The 20,569-nt window shown below is 40.6% G+C and overlaps 2 protein-coding genes across 3 annotated transcripts in view; one reads left to right on the top strand and one right to left on the bottom strand.

Moving 5' to 3' along the window:
* LOC142398698 (uncharacterized) lies at window positions 1–5,110 on the bottom strand. The gene is made up of 2 exons (XM_075482817.1): window positions 4,640–5,110; window positions 1–3,358 (listed from the first exon to the last, which is right to left on the bottom strand). Exons 1-2 carry the CDS (start codon window positions 4,914–4,916, stop codon window positions 2,445–2,447), a joined length of 1,191 nt encoding a protein of 396 aa, XP_075338932.1. The 5' UTR covers window positions 4,917–5,110; the 3' UTR covers window positions 1–2,444.
* Window positions 5,111–6,826: 1,716 nt separating this feature from the next.
* tesk2 (testis associated actin remodelling kinase 2) overlaps window positions 6,827–20,569 on the top strand; it is a 29,180-nt gene continuing 15,437 nt past the window's right edge. The window contains exons 1-5 of one of the 2 annotated variants that reach the window (XM_075482812.1): window positions 6,827–7,033; window positions 10,900–11,334; window positions 12,386–12,505; window positions 16,361–16,482; window positions 19,102–19,150. In XM_075482812.1, coding sequence (XP_075338927.1) covers window positions 11,218–11,334; window positions 12,386–12,505; window positions 16,361–16,482; window positions 19,102–19,150 — 408 coding nt within the window. In that variant the 5' untranslated portion in view covers window positions 6,827–7,033; window positions 10,900–11,217. The other variant, XM_075482813.1, reaches the window with a different exon arrangement.

Genomic DNA, 20,569 nt, shown 5'->3' with positions numbered 1-20,569 from the left:
GTTGAAATGTTTATTCATAAAAGTACAGCATATGTGATTTTACAGTCACTGCTCTTCATTGAAACGTTGGGACATGGAGGCTGATTTTCCCTCCTGTGTGAGAATAAAATGGCTTCATGAGGTTAACACGGAAAAGCAGCAGCTCTATGACTGTAGCGGTGTGTCGTTGCTCCGGCTTTCACCTGCTGAGCATCTCATTGAGACTACATCCAGAAGACTTGAGTAAGGGGAACAAAGGTTATAAGTTTTGTCCTGCTAAGGATGAACTGAGACTCCAGCAGGTAACAGAGTTCAGTTAATAAAGAGCCAAACATATAATACCCCATAAAACTAGCTTGTCGTCTACATATTTTTTACAGATTAAATAAGATACTGGTAGGTTTTAGCATGATAGACTTTACAGATGAGCCAGGCCAGCTGTCCATCTGCTAAGCAGAGTGTGACTGATATCTATCTTCTCGCGCTGCAAGATAACAAACAGACGTGCTGGACTAATAATTCCTTTGAAGTTGCAGCCGCTTTACTCATTGTGGATATTTTCAGCAGAAGCGAACCTGGCATGGCCTGATGACATGCAAGAAGACCCATGGACAGCTGTGAGGGGATCCAGTGGTTCTGTTATGCTGTCACAGTTTAAGTCTGCTTGATTGAGATTTTGGACCGAATGAGGGCATATCTTTGGAGGAATGGTGTTCCATCCTTTCAACAGAGTTCAACAGACCTTAAGAATGACTGTCAAAGCACAATGGAGCTGTTCTGATAGTCCATCTTACTGAGACACTTTATCGATTTTCCTTTCCTATGATTTATCACCCATCTGCACATCTCTTGGCATGTTCTGGAGCAGCTGGGAATCCTTTGGTTGGGATCAATTTGTGTTTCCAAGCTGCAGCTAAGATATAATGACATAAATGCTACGTATAAAGCAATCGTCTCACAGTTTATATAAATTAAATGTATGTGAACAAACTCGCGGTGCCTGAGCAGTATGGCAAAGATGATTCGGGTAATGACTCCCTACCCTTTAACGCTGTGGTAATATGTTGAATTTCTCAGGATCGCTCTGGTGGATTTCCTTCTTGTGAACCTGCCTTTCTATCCAACATGTATATGAGCTGCTGTACTGTTGTCACTGTGTCACCCGAAAATGGACAGAGGATGAGAAGTTTCAATGCTACAGACTGCTATTAGAGCGGTGTTTCCCAACCCTGGTGCTCAAGGCACAATGCACCTGCATGGTGTCCATGTTTCCCTGCTCATTTGCCCTTTTATTTGAATCTGTTGTCAGAAAACGGACACAAGGAAAACATGCAGGGCTGTGTGCCTTGAAGACCAGGCTGGGGAAACACTACTAGAGGCCTTAGAGTGATCATGTATGTACGTGTCCTCTGTCTCTTATCCACAATGGCTCTACTTACATGCACAGCAATAAGACAATAATCTGATTAAGATGTTTAAGTTCCACACAGGTTTTTTTCCATTTCTAAGTTACAGGGCATAGTCCAAATAACAATAACATGCTCTACACCACTGCAGTGTTTGCACACATCCTAAGCCTTCATCTCATCCATAATCCTCAAAATGCAGAGCTTTACTCAAGTGGCTGCATTCAGTGTTACTCAGGAGCACCTAGTTGGAATTTGGACTCATTTTTCACACGCAGCGATGTTTAGAAAAGAAACATCCCTCTTTTGGTTTAAACTTTAGACACAAATTAGTTCAACTGATCAATGAAAGATGCGTTGTTTACTCCGTAAAGCTGCGTTTCTTGGGGTTGATGCAACATGTGGAAGTCGGGTTGGACAACCATTACTCAAGTTCCTGTGTAGAAAACCGGACTTTTGTCGGCATTAAGTCTTGACTTTTTTCCCAGTTGACAGTTGGGATGTCAGAGTTGAACAACCAGTGAAAACTCCAGCAGGACGTAATAGTGCCGTTAAGGTGTAAACATGTCAACACAATCCTGCTAACATTGGATTGTTGTTTACCCCATGTAAGGACCTCGGGTTACGGTGATCAGAAAGCTCTTTTTACACGGCAGTGTTTTTATTCACAGTAAGATTTTTAAAGGTTTAATATTGGAATATTGTTGTTCATCTAAACATATCCGGAGACTCACATCAAATTAGCCAAAGGTTTAAGACAGAGGTGTTTCCTTATTTACAGAATGTCAAAAAAAATCAATATTTGTTATTCTAAATAAAATCCTGAAGTGTTTTATAAATATCTTCAGTGACTGGGTATAGAAACGGGTCCGAAGTACCGATGTTAGTTTTGACAACCTAAGCTGAGTCATTTTCATTGTTTATCAAAAAAAAATTAGTGCACAGTAAAAATCAATCGGCTACATTTTTTTTCAATAATATTGAAATAAAAAAAATTCTTAATCTAAACATAAATGACACTGTGATATTTCTAGCTTTTTTTCTTTCAATCCTTTCAAATTAAACTGCATTTTGGGCGAGAGCCTCTTTGTGAGTCCGTTGGTGGGTGCGCAGGTTGCTCCTCTGAGAGAAACTCTTGCCGCACGTGTCGCACGTGTACGGTTTCTCTCCCGTGTGAATTCGCTGGTGAATCTCCAGGTGGCTGATGCGATCGAAGCTTTTGCCGCAGAACGGGCAGATGTACCACTTCTCCTTAATGCGGCGACTCGCCATCGTTTTGTGCAACTCTGGATCGTTTAAAAGAAAGAATCTGCTGTCCGGGTTAAAAGCTGACATGTTTTTAGTCTGTCGTTGCTTTTCTGAAAGGAATCTAACGGACATTCCCCTCTCTGGGTGACTTATTGCTTCTGTGGGTATGCTGGGCTGAGGCTGGCTGAAAGTCACAGGAGCCCTGGATTTACTCGAGGCACTTTGCACTGTCCCATTATCTCTCGCAAGACTGTCGGAATATGCCACCTCCGCTGAACTATCAAAAATGTCCAAGGCATTTTGAATGAGCAAGATTTCCGAGTCCAGATTTTGTGACAACTGCTTCGGTTCAAAGATGCAGTCGGAGTCGTCTGCAGTGTCGCTGTCGGCCACTGAAACAGACAACCACTGCTGGGTCTCGGGGTCTTGCGCAGCCTCAACAGGTTGCTGGCTCTGTTCCATCTCATGGTGACCTACTCCAGCGTTACTGCCGTGATCCGAATCCACTGACTGCTCCACAATCTGGACGTCATCCTCGTCTTCTAGCTTGACTATTAAGTCTTCGTCATTTCTGTCCTCAGCTTCGCGGCGGTCAGATTTGAGCTGCTCCGCTTGTTTTTCCTCCATCTGAGCAGCTGGCGGCGTGCTGCCGCTCGCTGAGGAGTCTGCCTTATCTCTGATGCTCTGGACGGGAGACGAGTTCTGCACTAAGTCTGCAGGAGGCCCTGAAATGACAAAGCAGGTTGATATTTCCTTTCTAAACAACTGAACCGAATGTTCACAAAGCTGTTACGTATATTAACATTTATAATCTGCGTAGAAACATTACTAACAAACTTAGTTGTTAACACACATTTTAAGGACATTTTAAGAGTTTATGTACAGTATTTGTCAACAATTTGACTTTTTCTATGAAGACATTCCATGTATTCAACTCAGTTTAGTGATTGACTTTAAGCAAAAAATGTCTATTTGTCATTTCTATCATGTCACATGAGACATTTAAAGTTCTCACTCATCACTCTGATGATTCATCAGGATAATCAGATTAATCACTGACAAAAACAATCTGTTTCCAAAGTTTTTTTTCCCCAATCTTGATGTCTGTGCTCTTGAGAGCTTAAACAGAAGACAAACAGTGTTCTTTTATGACAGCTTGTTGTGTCTTGGCAGAGGACAGTAGAGCCCACAGGCAAAGCTACGTGTTTACTGACTGATCTACTTTAATACCCTCACCTATGAGCTGTAGGGGGTGTCAAAAAGAATAGGCTAGCAGGTACATGTATCTATAATGAGCCACTGAACTGTGCATGGGAAAAGTCCTACATAAGGGGCTCAGAGTCGAGTTTCTGCTCCTTTACATTGACAGGAGCCGGATTAAATGATTTGCATTTGCCTAAAATACTTTCTGGTTTCCTCCCAGCTGAACTGTTTCAGACATGTTCGACCGAAAGGCAGACATAGGATAGGCTGAAAGACTTGTGTCTCTCGATTGGTTTGGGTTGTCCTCCACGAGGAGCTGGAGGAGGTAGGTGGCTATGAAGAGGAAGTTTGGGACAGCTCTGCTTGTCCAGAAACTAGGCTGTTGAAGCCTGGATCTGGATAAATGGTAGAAGATGGATAGCTGGTTGTTGATGACCTCTAACTCCTCAAAAACACCACGATCCCTTCAGAGAGGTGATCACTAAAGTGCTTTCAAAACCATTCACATCTTGTTTGATATCACCCCAATTTTACATGTGACAAGTAAATAAAATATTAGTTAAAACACTTTCTACTTTCAGAGTTCAATTTGAAGTGAAATTAAATTAAACTAGTCGAATCGAGTCCAAAAAGTACAGTTCTAATAACCGACATGTACTTTCATTTAGAAACATAACTGCAGCTAAATACTGTGCTTTACATATAATGTGTCAATCTATGCATGTAGCTACGTTATAACGTTATAATGAAGCGGATTTCCATAGCATAAAGTGGTTGTTATTGTGTATTTTGGCTGTTCTTACCATCACCGGCGGGCGGCAGCAGCTTGTTCTGCTGCTCTCTTTTAGAAAAAGAGGATGAAGACTTATTTGTAACCTGAGAAACAGCCGCTAACCGCTCGTTTTCCATCGACATCAACTTTCTGTTAAGCGCTTCAATTTCGCTTTCTCTCCTGCGAAGCTCAACCTGGACGAGAGCGAAGCCGTCCTCCCACAGTTTGCTGATTTCCACCACGGCTGCCTTGGCTAGCATCTCCATGATGGAGGTTAACTTGCTCTGGAAAGCCACACAGTTGGCCATGTTGCCCCGGAACAGAGCCCCTGCCGGCTGTAGCGACGTAGCAGACGTTAAACGGACTCCTGTACGTGAGGACAAGTCGCACAACCGCAGCTGTCGTCTCCGCTGTTGTTTACATTACAGGCGCTGATTTTGGGTGAAAAACATAGAAGAGTGGCACAATGGCAACAGGAAACAGACACGGTCACGTGACGGGGATGTACGGCGCCCCTGATAGGCCAAAAATTTTCAGCTGGAAATTATGACGTTCGTTGCGTGGCCGTGAGTTAACGAGCTGGTAATTATTTAGTAACGCTGTAATAAACCAGATTATCTTGAGTTGAATGAGCTCTGTCAGTAAATTGCGGTTTTTAGACCTGTTATTTTAGCTTAAGCTCAATTTGTTGAAGTGGTCACTAATAAATACTAAGTGAGATGTATTTCCCACGAATCCCACTGCTCAAATCCTCACATCTAAAATTTGACATCAGAAAATATTTGACATCTTTTACAAGTTTATAGAGCTATTACATGCCACTGAAATACAAAATGCTCCTAATAATTCCTTGATAAAGGTGAATAATGCTCCCTAATATGAGTAAATCTATGTGTGACATTGTTTAAATGATTTCAGATTTCTTAGTAAAACATTTATAGACGTTTAAAAGGGCTATTGTAATAGTCTGGAAGCCCTGCTGTGTGAGCTGTTGTAGCAGTTCAGCTTTACAGCAGTCAAAAAACGTTACAAGCAGTTTTAAATAAAAAAAAAGGCCAATTATTTTTTTAATTGTTACCTCTCAAACATCAGAATCTCTAAAATCAGAAGTGACTATATCTAAGTCTTAAAGTAGTAGTTGGATTAAAACAAGTTTTTTGAAGATGCCACCTTAATCTCTAGGTTTTCTTATTCTTTCTTTCTTTCTTTTTTTTTTTTACAAAACAAATTATTTTACAACAGCAGCCCAAGACTGCATACCTCTGACAAGGCTGAACAATAAGAATCTAATCTATCTATTTCAATCTATTTAATCTATTCAAATCTACTCATGCATCACATAAAGAGAGATCTCTCCTGACAATGTTGTCACTATATGTCACTTAAACCAAACTAATGTGTGACTCATGTTTAATGAAACCCACACAACCTGTGTGTGGCAATTTGTTGCTGTTTTTTTTTTTTTTTTAGCAGGATGTTGTAGTGCTACCTTCCTTTGCCCACCAGATGAGGCTGTATTTCCACAGGAATTAATAATAGAATCTGGGGCCATAGTGCCTGCCCTTGTGGACCAGTCTCATTTATCATGTTGAATTGGTGAACTATTATATGTTTTTCTGTATTTGCACAACACTGCCAACCCAATTTTAAACCATTCCACCTAAAATGATGTTAAATCTTTATATATTCATTTATAAAGTCAATATAATGCTTTGAAACAATTAATTGGCCAATAACTCCTCTAAAATATTGTTTAAAAATCCGTACTTTTAACCAGGGGGCATCTGGTAAAGCAATCACCTCGTCTGAGAGGAAAATAAGATTATAAAATCAAACAGAAATTTACTCCAAAGTTCTGCAATTTGTTGCACATCAAAGAACTTTAGTCTGACACTGTAAACATGGGTTGGATCAAACAAAACCAGTGGTGTCTGTGGTTGCATTTGATTACAAAAATAGGCAATTTTGAAGAAAAGGTTTGACCTTCTTTAAGCAATCTTAAGCATAAAAGTAATTTGAACTGTATGATACAAATGCTTTACAATTATATAGAAATAGACTGGGACTAGGAAAGCATTCTAGATAAAGAGATGATCCAGATCAACTACAGTCTCCCTCTTTTGTAACCTTAATTGTTATTTTTGGTATTTGGTTTTTGTTAATCCTCTGACAGTTAACACGCAGGAACGCGCGCTCATTGGCTCACAGAGGTGCCAATCAAATGTGGGCGGGGTCAGTGGGAGTGGATGAGAGCAGAGAGACGACGGAGCTGTCAAACACCAAGAAACGTTTGAAATGTTATCACGGGCGATACAGAAAGAAACACCGCACTTTCCCCGTTTTTGGACACAGTAAGGGCAGCGGTGAAGATTATGTTCAATTCAGGAATACAACCTTTGGAGATGTGGACTTTTTAGCCGTCGTGGTGAGAAACTTGCTGTTTGTGCGTGTTTGTTGTATCTCAGGCTAATGTCTGTTAGCTCTTTGCCTCGCTTGAGTTTTGTTGACAAACTAGCCCGTCTGCTCGTCTCTGAGCTAGCTGCGCTGTCCTGTCGTTAGTTCTTTAGCTTTCTAGAGATGCCTCTCGGTGAAAAGCAGCTAGGACTATTCTTGTAAACTCCTCCATGAAATATAAACAGGTGAGTCAGCTAAACTTTTAACTGGAGTAAACTCTGATACTGACTGTTGCTTCTCTGGTTTGTTTACATTTTTTTTTAGCTTGGAATGTACAACGAATCCTTATTCAGCTGTGGGGTTTTATCTCTGTGTCTCCAGCTAATGTGGCTTCTTGTTTAAAGCTGTTACAGAATTAGACACTAATTTGCTGCCTGTAGCATCCAGGTAATGATAGTTTGTGGGGTCCCCCCCTCCATTAATTTGCTCTCTGCTTGTAAACTCTTGAGGAATGACTGGTATGCACAGGCTCACATATTGTGGAAGTTTACCACAACAGATTGTGGTCAGATAAAAGACTGGTATTCACTGCTCCTGAATGTGACCTCTCTTACATTCTCCATATTCCTCTTTTATCTAAGCTGGGATCTATAGCTTATATAAGAAAAGCCTTCCAGATTATCAAAATGCTAAAAATCGTATGCAAAAATGATCAGAGGGGATAGGCATTAACTTTTACCATGTGCTTTAAAGCAATGAGAATAGGCTTGCTCTTTATTCCACATTTGTGATGCTTGTGTACCAAACATGCACACATGCCCGTTTTAAACCTCCTGGTCTGCCTTGACATCAAAACCCTTGCTGCAACCTATCATTTTCGCATCACTTAAATTTTTGATTTATGACTGACTTGTTCTATTAGTCTGTAATCCACTGGGACACAGCTGGATGGTGTTCAGGGCTCTCAACCACTGTTAAAGCATTTTGCCTGGGGCCGCTTTGGTGTTGCTCCATCTGTTTTGGAGCAGCAAAAAGGCCACATTTTACAGACCAAGAAAAAAAATTCCACCCTGTGTCATGCTGGATCCCTTTAGTGTGGCGTTTTAAATGCATGCTCTTTGAAAATGTAAACAGCAGGGTGTGTAGTTAGGGAACAAATATACCAGTAGTAGCGAGCATGGGTGGCTTGCCTCTATTTTTGTTTTATACTTTGCATCATGGAGGTTTATCGTATTTGTGAAAGTTACAAATCTATGGTATATAAGCTTCTATTTTTATTTTTTTTTACAATTATATGCAGTCTGGAGGTACTTACAACTCATTTAGGTCTATTGCTTATTAAAAAACGTTTTCCTCCTAAATGCGTGGAGCAAGTATGGTGATAGAAGAACAGTTAGATTAAAAAAATCACTATCATAAGATGAAATGGGTTTAAAAGATAAACTTTCACTGGACAAAAAAAGGAAAAAAACTTGATGGTAAAACATTCCATCTTTGTTTTTATTTCACACTTTTAAATGCAACTGAAAACACTGTCCTACTTTGACAGCACTAGATCCTCCTGGGCCATCCTGCCAATAGCCACAATCAGGGCAGATTTACCCTTATCTGCCTGTCAGTGTTCGCTTTGGGCTGATGTTTTAGCTTAAATCAGCTGATACCAGTGACGCAGAGACATCACCAATCATCCCCAGAGTGAAACTTTTTCCATGTTTATTCATTTTTACATCGAGTAGATGTGGAAATTCAGACTATTGGTTTGTATCCTGCTTTAATCAGCCTGAATTAAAGTAAGATTTTAACTATCTACATTATCTCAGGCTATCATTTACATGAATTAGGTGTTTGTATGTTTGGGAAGTTTGTGTTCTCAGAGAGGGCTGCTTTTATCTCTGATGTGGGAGTGTGAATACAGAACGTCTTCTTGGTTGCTGCCCTCATGATTTAAGAGTGAGTTTATATTCTTCTTGATGACTTCTTCTCGTCTACTGGGATCTTACTTAGATTGGTGTCTCTGTTCTTGCTCTTGGATGGAAACCCTTATGAAAGCAGATAGGAAAGCCTAGGCTTGTTACTCGTGGCGTGTGTTTTTCTTGGCACAGGCACTTTAATTTCTGCTGCACCATTTCAGCAAGGCATGAGACGAGGTGTTGTTGGTTGGGGAAAAAATATAAAATAAATTGTTTTTTTTAAAAAAAAAAAAAAAGGAAGAGGAGGATGAAAAGCCTTTTAAGGATGTGGCTGGGACAGAGAATGATCTCATCAGCCATCCCGTTGGTCTAAAGTAACTCCGTTGTGTCATTCCTCTTTTTAAGATCTGATTCTTTTCTGCCCCATGTGAGCTCAGGATCGACTTTTAGGTTTCCTTTAATTTCATAGGCCTCCTTTTATTTATAAATCGGAAACTTTCCAGATCTTTGCTACTGTTTCTTTATTGATGCGACACGTGTAGCAGACTGTTCATATTTTGCCCCGTGCGTGCACGCATGGTGCACTAGAGACACCTCAGATTCTGCAATAATAAGCTCTGCAGGATCAAAAATAATGGTGTGGATTTCACGGCTTTCTCTGTGACATATAAGGTCATTGTCGGCCACAAAGGCTATAAAAGCTGAATTTAGCAACCAATTATTGTAAAGAGGCCTTAAAATTCAGAGAGCGTCTCCAATCCTAGCACTTCCCTACTCCCTCTACTGCACTTTATCTTTCTATGCTTCCCTCTGCACTTAAATCTCTACACTGTCACCTCTGACAGAGTCTGATTTCCTTCTATGCAGCTTATTGTTAGCTTTGATATTATGCTCATTTGTAAGCTGCTTTGGATAAAAGTGTCTGCTAAATGCATAAACATAAACAACATAAACATAACATACTATACTGCTTGTTCAGCTTGGTTCATGGTGAATCTGGCCATGACAGTGCTGGTCTTTAAATCCCTGAGAATCTTTCCGCATTGATTCCCCTGAGACAGATTAGAGGAGAGCAATACTGACAAAATGTCTTTTCATTATTTTTGTAATTTACACATTGTTTGTACAGCATTTGCTGCGATATAACACTCGTGAATCATCGATAAATTCAGCTGAGAGACAGTTAATAAATTAATTATTGATGCAGCTGTCCTACATGCTGGCAAACCAGCCTTTAGGATAATCAGAGCTTTACGCTGTTAAAGGGCATTAGTCCTCACTCAGCCCTATTTTTAATCAAAGGTTGCTTGGTTGATTATTCTATTGAACAATCACGCCCAAGACCCTAAATCCTAAAGGGTAATTATTAACTTGTAGTTCATGCACTAGTTTTTACAGACGCCCTTGAGAGGAAACATGACTGATGGGAGATTTTCTGCTCAACGCTTTGAGAGATGGAATGTGTTTTTCAGTATTTTCTGGGTATATGGAGGAAAGACAGCCAGTCTCAACATGTTTTACAACAGATGAAATCTCCCTCTGGCATGAAGTTTTCCGAAAAGACATAAAAGCCACATTGTTTACAAGGTTGAAAAAAAATATTTTAAGCCACAGACGTCCTTTCCTGCGCCCCTTTGTACCCTGCTGACATTGTTTTGGATGGCATAAAGGTCCGGGACCTGAGCTATTCCTTGGCTAATCTCCCATAATCGGACAATCGGCCCCTATTACAGCCATTACATTTGAGGCTGTTGAGCAAAAGTGGCTTGTCTCTTCAATCCTGAGGTCAGAACCAGTTTACAGCCACAGTTACTGTGGAATACCTTAAATTTTTAAGTAAGATTAGCAAGCCCCTCTTGTTATTGTTGTGTATGGGGAAAAACAATGAACAGTGGATCCAAATTCTTCTTTAAAACATTATTTAAATTCATATTAAACTAACAAAAGGCCTAGTCATTCATTTTTTTTTCCTCCTTACTTTTTCTAGGTCTCGAAGGGCTCACCTTACTCCTGCCATGTGACATTTTATCATACCGGACTCCTCAGTTACCAGCAGCGAGGAACTGGACTCGCAAGGGGCCGCTTGGATCTTGCCAGGGTTTGCCAGCAGGGACACCCTAAATAAAACTAAAAACTGAAGTCTATGTGTGTGATATATTTTCTCCCAGGATACAAACTGAGTACACACCGTGGTGCCGTGAAACCCCTCGGCACCGTTAAAACAATCTAGTCCTCTTGTCATGAGGGGACATCACAGAAAAAGGCCCATATTACCCTCTCTGGTATCGCCCTTTTTCACATCGCCATGGACCGGAATAAACGCAACTCTATTGCTGGGTTTCCTACACGGCCTGAACACCTCAGTGAGGACGGAGACGGTGCTGGAGGGGTAGGAACCTCTGAGATGGGCCCACCTTCGCAGGTCAGTCTTTGTTTCTTTTCCCTCCTTTGTTTTTGTTGAATTTTGCCAACGTGAATGGAGTGAATAATTAAGTCTTTTAAGTCCACTCCAGTCTGACAGCTGATGGTTAACTTTCAAGGGTACTCCAAGAACTGAATGAATCCCGCATTGATGTCCTGCAACCAGTTGTGTGAGATGAAAGAAAATGATCGTACCATCGCTTCAAAAGTGGGGGAGGGGAATGGGTGTCTTTTAAGTCCTGCAGAAAATAGATTAGAAGAGCTCAATATGTATGTGAAATACTGTGTTTACATGTATACTTTTGTAACAAACATAATGAAAAATGGTGGTATCCTGGCAAATTACAAGGTTTAATGTGGAGATATTACATAACTGGACAGTGAGTTGAGATTTAAAGCTCATTATTGGGGAGAAAGTTCTCAGAGCTGAGAAGCTGGAACAACAGAGAGATCTGAAATGATTCATCAGTGATTATATTTGGCATTTTTTTCTTCACTGGTTAAAAAGTATTCTCTCAGCTCTCCTGAAGCTCAGCTGATGTCTCCCTGTTCAGGAGAATCTTTTGTTTTACCTATTTTGTAGGTATTTGCTTAAACATGTTGGTTTAGCTGCAGAAACAGAATGAGACTCAGTTTGGGCATCAGTCAAAAAAAAAAAAGGGAAGTGTTTGGACAGCTGTAGGCTTTATTTTTAAAAAAAGGGAAAGTTAGATAGGTCCACAGTTTGCTGTTCCTTTTCAATCTTACACTTACTACTCAACATACAAGACAATAGAATGGTGTTACTAACCTGAAACTATTGAAGGATTGTCTAAGCATTCATTTCAGTGTGGACATACAGCAACAGAGTAGTTTGAGGGTTGTATGAGCTCGGGTGTCGAGTCAAGGCTTCTGTATGTCTGTGTTTTCTGATCTAAGTCGATATTTACATCCACTTTCTTGTATTTTAGCCCTAATGCCATTTAAAAAGCAACACAATCTATGTCTCCATCATTTTTTTAACCTAAAAAACTAAGCATGTCCATCTGATAAGGAGCTCTTGTCTTCTCCAGGTGGGCAGGGTGTGTCCATCCTCCTACAGAGCCCTCATCAGTGCCTTTTCCTGTCTCACGCGCCTTGATGATTTTACCTGTGAATGGATCGGCTCTGGATTCTTCTCCGATGTCTTCAAGGTGGGTTGAGATCAGATCTTACTCCCCTCTTTGTGCTCTCTCTGGGTTTTCTTTAGCTGCGCTTTTGATTCCTTTTGTTTCCTCCGGTATTCCTATTATCTATACACACTTTACTCCCTCCATCAAGGATTCTTTGTGATGGTTAAAGCAGTCCTTCTGATGTCAATCTGATCTCAAAATTGATTTTACCCCCCCCCCCCCCCCCCCCCCGTATGTCACAGTCGTCATGTTGGTGTTTTGTGCAAAGGTTAGAATATTATTAGAAGACAAGGTCCTTGTGAGTAAAGCGTGTTCATAGGGAACGAAACCGCTGAACCTAAAGTAGTTTTCCATTTGATTTCATCTTGTGAAGTTGATCCGCTTGGTCGGTCAAACACTGATTGTGAGTTATCTTCACTAACTAGTCTCGGTTTGACATTTTTAGGTCACGTTAGACACCCCCCCCCCCTGTTCGACATGTGACTGGAGGTCATAGAGGAACGTTTGGCTTTGCTAAATGAAGTTTTAGCAACAGAAAAATTCAATTTTATCTATTTCCTGTTGATTAATGTATTAACACAGCCATCATGTTAGTGGAAATTTGATAAACCGTGTGAAAAGCTACTCATCCAAGAGCTAAAAGCTAAGGTACACAGCTGAGTAATGGATTTTTTTCTGCCTCAAGCAAGAACTGGCTGGTTCTGTGGGACTTTTGCATCAGAAGATCCATTTATTTTTGGCATTTACTCAGAAACGCACTTATGTGTTTGAACAATGAAAAAGGTTAACACATCAAACCTAAGTTGAGAAGAATGCGGAAAGGTTTTGATCTCTTACAGATGAAGGGAAATGGTCAGATAGCGTTAGATAAAGGCTTAGAAAGGCTTTCTGAGCATCGTCAGGCTCCGTTTCATCTCCCATCATTTTATTTGTCGGATTATTAGGAGTTCACAGGGGTTTCTGTTTTCTCGTCTTTCTGTGCACGTGTGGATTCCTGTAAGGTTTTAGTTGATGTCCTGTGACACTTATTGGTGTTTGAGTAATGAACTCATAATGCGAATCAAGGCATGTTTTAATAGTTTATTATCAGCCTGTCTTAAGTTTGTCACTTAATGTGTTATTCAGTTGTTACGGCAGCTGTCAAAGCCGCCTAATTTTGGGTGAAATAACGACACTGGAGCTTGTTCAGCCTTAGAGTAACACTAAAAAGAAGTGTAGCCTTTTTTTTATTTTTATTAAACATGGAGACTTTGTCTTGATGCTGCTGTGTAAAATGCATTTAGCTCTTATTTCATGCTGTCCAAAAACAGGAGAGTTTACTTTAACCATTGGTAAAGCACACCCCTTTATTGGCTTTACTGGAAAGTTATGTTAGAAACTGTAATACGGCCATGGCCAGCACTCACTATCAGTTAAACTGCAATTTAAATGCAACGTATTTCACCCTGCCTTGGGGTTTTTCTCTTGGTTTAAATGCGTGATGCCTTTTTCGAGTGGGCAACCTTTAAACTCTAAATCTCCAGAACAAATGCTGCCATCATGCCATTAACTGTAGGTGTTGCTTCAGTCTCATGGGAAATTCCTGTGAGTAACGCTCGTAGTCCTTTGAGAAAAGAATCTGCATGTTGAGAATGAAGGGGAGGACAGTTTACTGTTGAAAAGCTTTAAAGTCATTATAGCAACGACAAAGTGGTGAAAATGAAGAAAAAAAAAGAACGCCGGTGGACGCTGAGGCCAAAAGAAGGAGGAAACGGAGGGGAGTAAAAAGCCTCTGAAGGTGGAGAGCTGGGGTGGGAAGACTGTTGAAGGAGATGAAAATGGGGGGGGCACGGAGAAGGGCTGCAGAGGAGATGAAGAGGAGTTTGGGCTATTTTCAAGTTGGTTAGCTTGGGTTCGGTGGGGGGGGGGGTCTTTGGAGGAAAAGGACCCCATCAGAGAGGAGAGTTTGCAAAGGTGGGGGAGACATCAGAGGAAGGAGGAGAAGAATGATACCTCTTCTAATGCAGGGAGTGATTTGGATGGGGCATGACGGGTTGTTTGAGGCCACAGCGTGGAGGAGAAAGAGGGGGATCGGGAACACACGCAGATGGGGGGATGTGAAGAGTGAAGAATTGGGGGTCGGAAGAGGATCGACGGATGTGGGGGAGGAGGCCTTCAGAGGAGTGGCCATCTGTTGTTTCTGCTGTCCTGTGGTGGAGACTGTCGCCTCTTATAGCCGGGGCCCCCTCCTTTGAACTTGGAACAGAGAGATTTTTGTGTCTGCGCGTTCGAGACGGAGAGAGAGAAGTCGATTCAGAAAACTCCGCTTATCTAAATCTAAATCCACCATCCTTGTAATCATGTAGATTGTGGTGATAATTGAATGTTGTGTCTCAAAATACTGAAAGAGCGGCATAGTGGCAGTGGTGTCCATTTATATATTTCAGTGACTTTCATTGTTAGCTCTCTGCTTTCCAGTTGGACTTTATCCCTGCGGTCGGTTCCCCTTTCTCTGTAACTGATACCACCTGTCTATTGTGCCGCTGTGGCAGTGTTCAAGGAAGACATTAAGTGCACCATTGTCAGAAGACGACATGAAGCTGCCCACTTTTTGTACATTAGCATAGATGAAGGCTTAGCTGTCACACTCACGTGAAAATATGGAGCTCCGTTTTGCATTATTATGTGAGACTTTTTTTTTCCTTTTTCAATGATTTAGCTTCTTATCTTGAGCCCTAAACACAGAGGGATCAATTTATCCTCGCTCAATTTCAAATTTGCATCTCGATCTGAAAATGTTTCCGCCGCAGGGAAATTAGTTATCAAGCGTAGGTAAATAAAAGAATGCCTCTGCAGCAGCTCAGTTCTGCTTCCTTCTGTGGTTTGCAGGTTGATGTTTCCTATTTGCTCGCATGCATGCATGAATGAATGAATGTACGACAGCCAAAAATTCTCTGGAATTAACCCTTTCAGACCTGAGGCCCCTTTTAAAACAGGAATGAGATAATAGAATAAAAACGGAGTGAGTGTGAGTTGAAAATGTTGATGCAACGCGTGTGTTGTTCCAGGCTTGAAAGATAACATGATGCATGTGTGGACCTGTGCCATAAATTGTTAATGTTCTGTGTTGTGGCTTCTCTGAAACCTGCAGTGTGAAGACCGAAGGTGACCCGACTATTTTTAAGGGCGTGAGACGATGAGATAGAACGAAAGCTTTATTGTCATTGTGCAACAGACAAACTGTACACAACGATAAGGGGAATGAATAGACATGTTTGTGAGGCTTCGAGCTTCTGACAGTGACCAACATCAATGATGAGAAATGATTTGCATTTAGTTCAAGTTCTAAAACGCTTCTTGTTCATCATTACGAGCTTATAATTCCTCTTTTGTTTGTGTTGGAGACGCAATATAATTAGTGTATCAAACTGGAGCAATAAAGTCATTTCACTTCAGTTATATCTGACAGCATTGTGTGTTCTGTTTTTAAGTGTCATCCAGTAAAGTTGTCACGATGCCACGATCTGTCCAATGCATGCTGGGAAGGGATCCAGTCAACCATAGAGGGACGGATGATGATGCCACAGCTATTTGACACTGAGATGGGAACTAAAATCCCAACAGCGATACAAAATTGATTTTTGAGTTCTGAATTGACGCCTGTACTTTCATGGCTGGTCAGTAATGACTGGCCTCATTTCTCTTCTCTTTTATGTGCTGCTTTTTTTTTTTTCCTCTCTGTGTTCTCACTGCATGTCCTAGATATGTTTAGATGTAAGATGTAATGACAGGAAAGTTTAATTACACGCTCGCCACGAGACCTTTTTCACAATGACCCGAAGCTGAAAAAGATTAAAAGCTGAGTGCATTTGAAGATAAAACACTCTCTTTATACAGGTTCGTCATCGAGCCTCAGACCAGGTCATGGCTTTGAAGATGAACAAGCTCAGCAGCAACAGAGCCAACATGCTGAGAGAGGTCCAGCTGATGAACCGGCTTTGCCATCCAAACATACTCAGGTTGGTGATCAAATAACTGACTGGTTCAGTGAACACAAACCGGCTTCCAAACATAACGTGTTTGTGTGTGATGCTGAATCTGTTCTTTGGGGATATGCCACTGCAGAACAGCTTGAAACCCTTATTAATGCAGCTTATGAATAAAGCAATAAAGCTTATTTTCCGTTTTTGCTGATTTAGATGATCATTGCATTATGACGTAACATCAGCTGATTTTTAATGCACGATTATCCCTGGTGTAAGAAACTGAGTATTACTTGTGATTTAACAAGTTATTATATCAAATTTAGTCTAAACTCTCATTGTTTCCAGATGAATTACATTACACATTACATCGGTAATTTCCACCAACCCCTGCCTCTCTGGTCATGGATGTGTTTTCTTGACATGGCCGCCTCCCCCTTCACCTCTACGTCGCGTTCTCTCGGTTGCCCGTTCGTCTGTGGTTGTGACCCGTTTCCTTTGGGGATGACGAGAAACTGTGTCAAACCCTGTGAACACTGGATACTCTAAACTGCCAGCTCCTGTTAGAGTTGCGTCAGATGCTTGGAGGTGAAAAGCAAGGATGACTTTTTTTTGTCCTGAGGGACAAGGCAGAGACTGTGAGCAGCCATGTCAGCATTTTAGATAATCTGGGCAAAGAACTGTATCGTGAAAGCTGGCTATAACTGCAAAGTTTTGTGTGTGTGTATTGCTTCTATTTAACATTTTCAAGACTTTGTCTTTGGCTGCATATTTTCAGACATGTTGCATGATTAATTATAGCCCTATATGCAGAATAAACACCAAGCCTACAACATTTGTGTTTGCCAAGCTCAAATGCTACAGTGCTGCTCTGGTCCACTTTTGCAAACCTCATCCGCCTGCAGTGCGTAGTTGAGTGCCAGAATCTACTTGATACAAACTGTCATCGAGAACGCCTTCAACCTGTTTATGTCGGTGACATGACCTGAACCGAGCTTAAACACAGAAGCGACACACTAACTTACTCACCCTAAAGCGCTTCAGTGCTTCAGGTACCAGACCCAGCACTGATTTTCTCTGACAAAAACTCACGGCAGATGCTGTTTGTATCGCTTCTGGATCCATCCTGGTTGCATTCTCACCTGAACTCATCTTGTGATCAAGTTACCCAAGATGCACAGCTAGTTTTTCCATGCACAAGTCCACCGACAACAGTAATATTCATACAAGTTGATGGGGAGAAAGTCTCTTCCTTAAGAGGTGGTTTCATTCAGAAACTCAAAGCAGTCTGATACGATGCTGCCGTACAGCATCCTGATCTCCAAGGCACCCAAATATTAATGTTTATCACATACCTCTGCTTTTCTTTGACGAGTTTCTCTTCTGGTTTTATCAAACTCTCTATTAAACATTCGTCTTTACTTGACTTTAGGTGCATTATTGCAGTATGTTTAGCTTTTTTTAGATATTTGTATTTTATTTTACCCTATTCTAAGGAAACTATTCATCTTATGCAAAGTGCTGTGAGCTATGCAGATAAGCTTGGATTTAACAACAGGACAATGAAAAGACTGTAAAGAACTTTAAAGCCATAAGAATACAGATCTGTTTCAGTTGGACTGACCATGACGGCACAGAATAGGATTGTTGTTGTTGTTGTTGTTGTTGTTGTTTTGTAGCAAACGCTTGACATTGAGCCGCGGGGTTCTGGGTGCGAGAGTGTGTACTGAACATGCACATACATGCATAAATATCCTTGTGTGTGCATAAACAGACGTGCACTCATCTTGTACAATACCATCTTTGTTGAGCATGCCTTGTGGACTGTGTGTTTCTTTGTGTTAACTAACTGTGAGGTCATTGTTTGCTAAAACCCAGAAGGACCTACAAAGTTGACCTTTTCATTACCTCCAGAGTTACGAGGTCTTCAAAGTTGGAAAGTTTGTCCACATGTTTCTTTGCAGACACGCATTGTGTCACCTGGTTCAGTGAGTTCATGGTCTGCTCAGTGTTAAAGTAGTTTCACATCTCCAAAGTCTTAATAGAATGCGTATATATATATATATATATATATATATATATCCTTTAAAAAAGTAGAAATAAAACGCTATCAACCTAAATCAGGACAGTTTCTCTCCGTTACGAAATAGTTTTTCACTGTCAAAGGGAATTTTTTTCTGTTTTTTAGATATTCTAACAGTGTGTCAAAGTAGGGAAAAAACAATCGTGGAAGATTCTGTTTTTGTTTAACGAGTTTAGAAAATTGAAAGGCAAGACAAGAGGGATGGATGTAAAGAATGCAGGTGTAATCTGAGCTGTTATTATCCTGCCATTAACAGACAGTCCCGCAGTAATCACCTGCTCGGTCTTGCCTTCTGGAATTTTAATTCTTTTCTAGCTATTCTTCCTGCTTTCTCTGCTTACTCGTGGAAGAAAAAGGTCAAGTTTCATCTGTACATTTCAACGTGCGGACGCTTCCTTTTACTGTGAAGCGAACTTGGCAAAACTAAACAGCTTTGTGGCGTTTTCTTTCAATTTTACTTTGTTTGATTCTGTCCGGTGTCCTACGATTGTCTGTGAGTTTAAATTGTGGTTTTACGAGACAAATACTCAACCACAACAGCTTCATTTTGCATCTCTTTTTGTCTTCTGTAGGTTTAAGGGAGTGTGCATCCATGAGGGCCAGCTTCACGCTTTGACGGAGGTAAGAGTACACGGACGCAAACCATCTCGCATTAAAGCTTCAGAACAAACTAATGGTACCTCAGATTAAAATGTCCCTCCTAATGACAGACAGCAGCGGTGCACTTATGTTCCACCTTTATGGCGTCTGCAGGTGAGTTCTTTATGTTGCCACTATTTAAAGGCGAACATCACGTCATCCATGAACACAACACGGTGGCACATAAGCCTGTAATTGTGGGCAAACCAAAAGAACTGAATGTCCTTGAGTGTGCAAAACACTTTGGCTGTGTGCTCGAGTGCGAGAGGGAGCAAGCCAGGGAGAATCGACACAAGACATTTCCTGGGATGCTTAATGTTTGCAAATGCACTACAAGCTGCACATTCGCTGCATATTAAAACTGCGACTCGTCATGTGTGTGAACAGAGAGATAAAGGCTGTTATACGATGTGTGATAGTAATGAGTTGATATGTTAAGCCCCCGCATGAAAGAAGTCTGGGCTAGTTTGCTTTATTTGGAAGAGAAATGAGAGGTTGAAAGGGTAAAACTTGGTTGTTAAATGTGGCCTCCCGGTTACAGGGTGTTATTTCTCCTGTTGTTGTGTTATTATCTCACACTGGCCTTTATCCACAAAAGAAGAAAAACACGACAAATGTTCATCCCGGCTAATCTATATTTAGAGCGATTAGCACTACATGAGGCTAAATAGTGTCAAATGACACTCCAAATGTTGTTCTACTTTAACCAAATAGAAAAAAAGACTGAGTAATGACTAATTATATATATTATGAAGTCTCTTTTTTTAAAGCCACATTAAACAAAGGTGTTTTTTGCCTGTGCTGTCTGCATCACGGTGCTGATTTATGGTTGTCGTGACCTCTTAGTCACACAAAAGATAAGAAAATAAGTGGACGTGAGCTTGGCTCCTGCCCCAGCTGTTTACCAAATGATTAATGAGAAATGAAGTCACAGATGATAAAAACTGGTGGCTGCAGCTCTGATATCTTTATATCTATCTTTTCCCCTTCTTAAAGCACTTCATCTGTTTAGTTTAAGAATGATAACTGCTGCACTCAGTGATGATGATGCTGTCGTAAACGCACACGCTTGCACAGTTCAGCCAGTGACTTATGATAACTGTTTTTTTTGTTTTTTTTAAACATATATTTATTGTTTTTTTGTTAATATAACAACATCCAACAATTTAAACATCCAAAACATATGGCAATAAAGAAAATAATAATTAAATGATTAAAAAAGATACATTAAACCACAGTAATTAGTCAGCAATGAATATACTGTGCAATGAATAGGAAATAATTAAAATAATAAAAATAAATAAGTAAATAAACACATGTATAAATAATAATAAATTAAAAAAGTATTCAAAATGCAGGTTACAGCTTGCACTGATGATAACTGGTTTTGAGCTCACATTG

This window comes from Odontesthes bonariensis, chromosome 14 (assembly GCF_027942865.1).
Source record: "Odontesthes bonariensis isolate fOdoBon6 chromosome 14, fOdoBon6.hap1, whole genome shotgun sequence".
NCBI classification, from domain to species: Eukaryota; Metazoa; Chordata; class Actinopteri; order Atheriniformes; family Atherinopsidae; genus Odontesthes; species Odontesthes bonariensis.
This window is presented reverse-complemented; position numbering and strand designations above follow the sequence as displayed.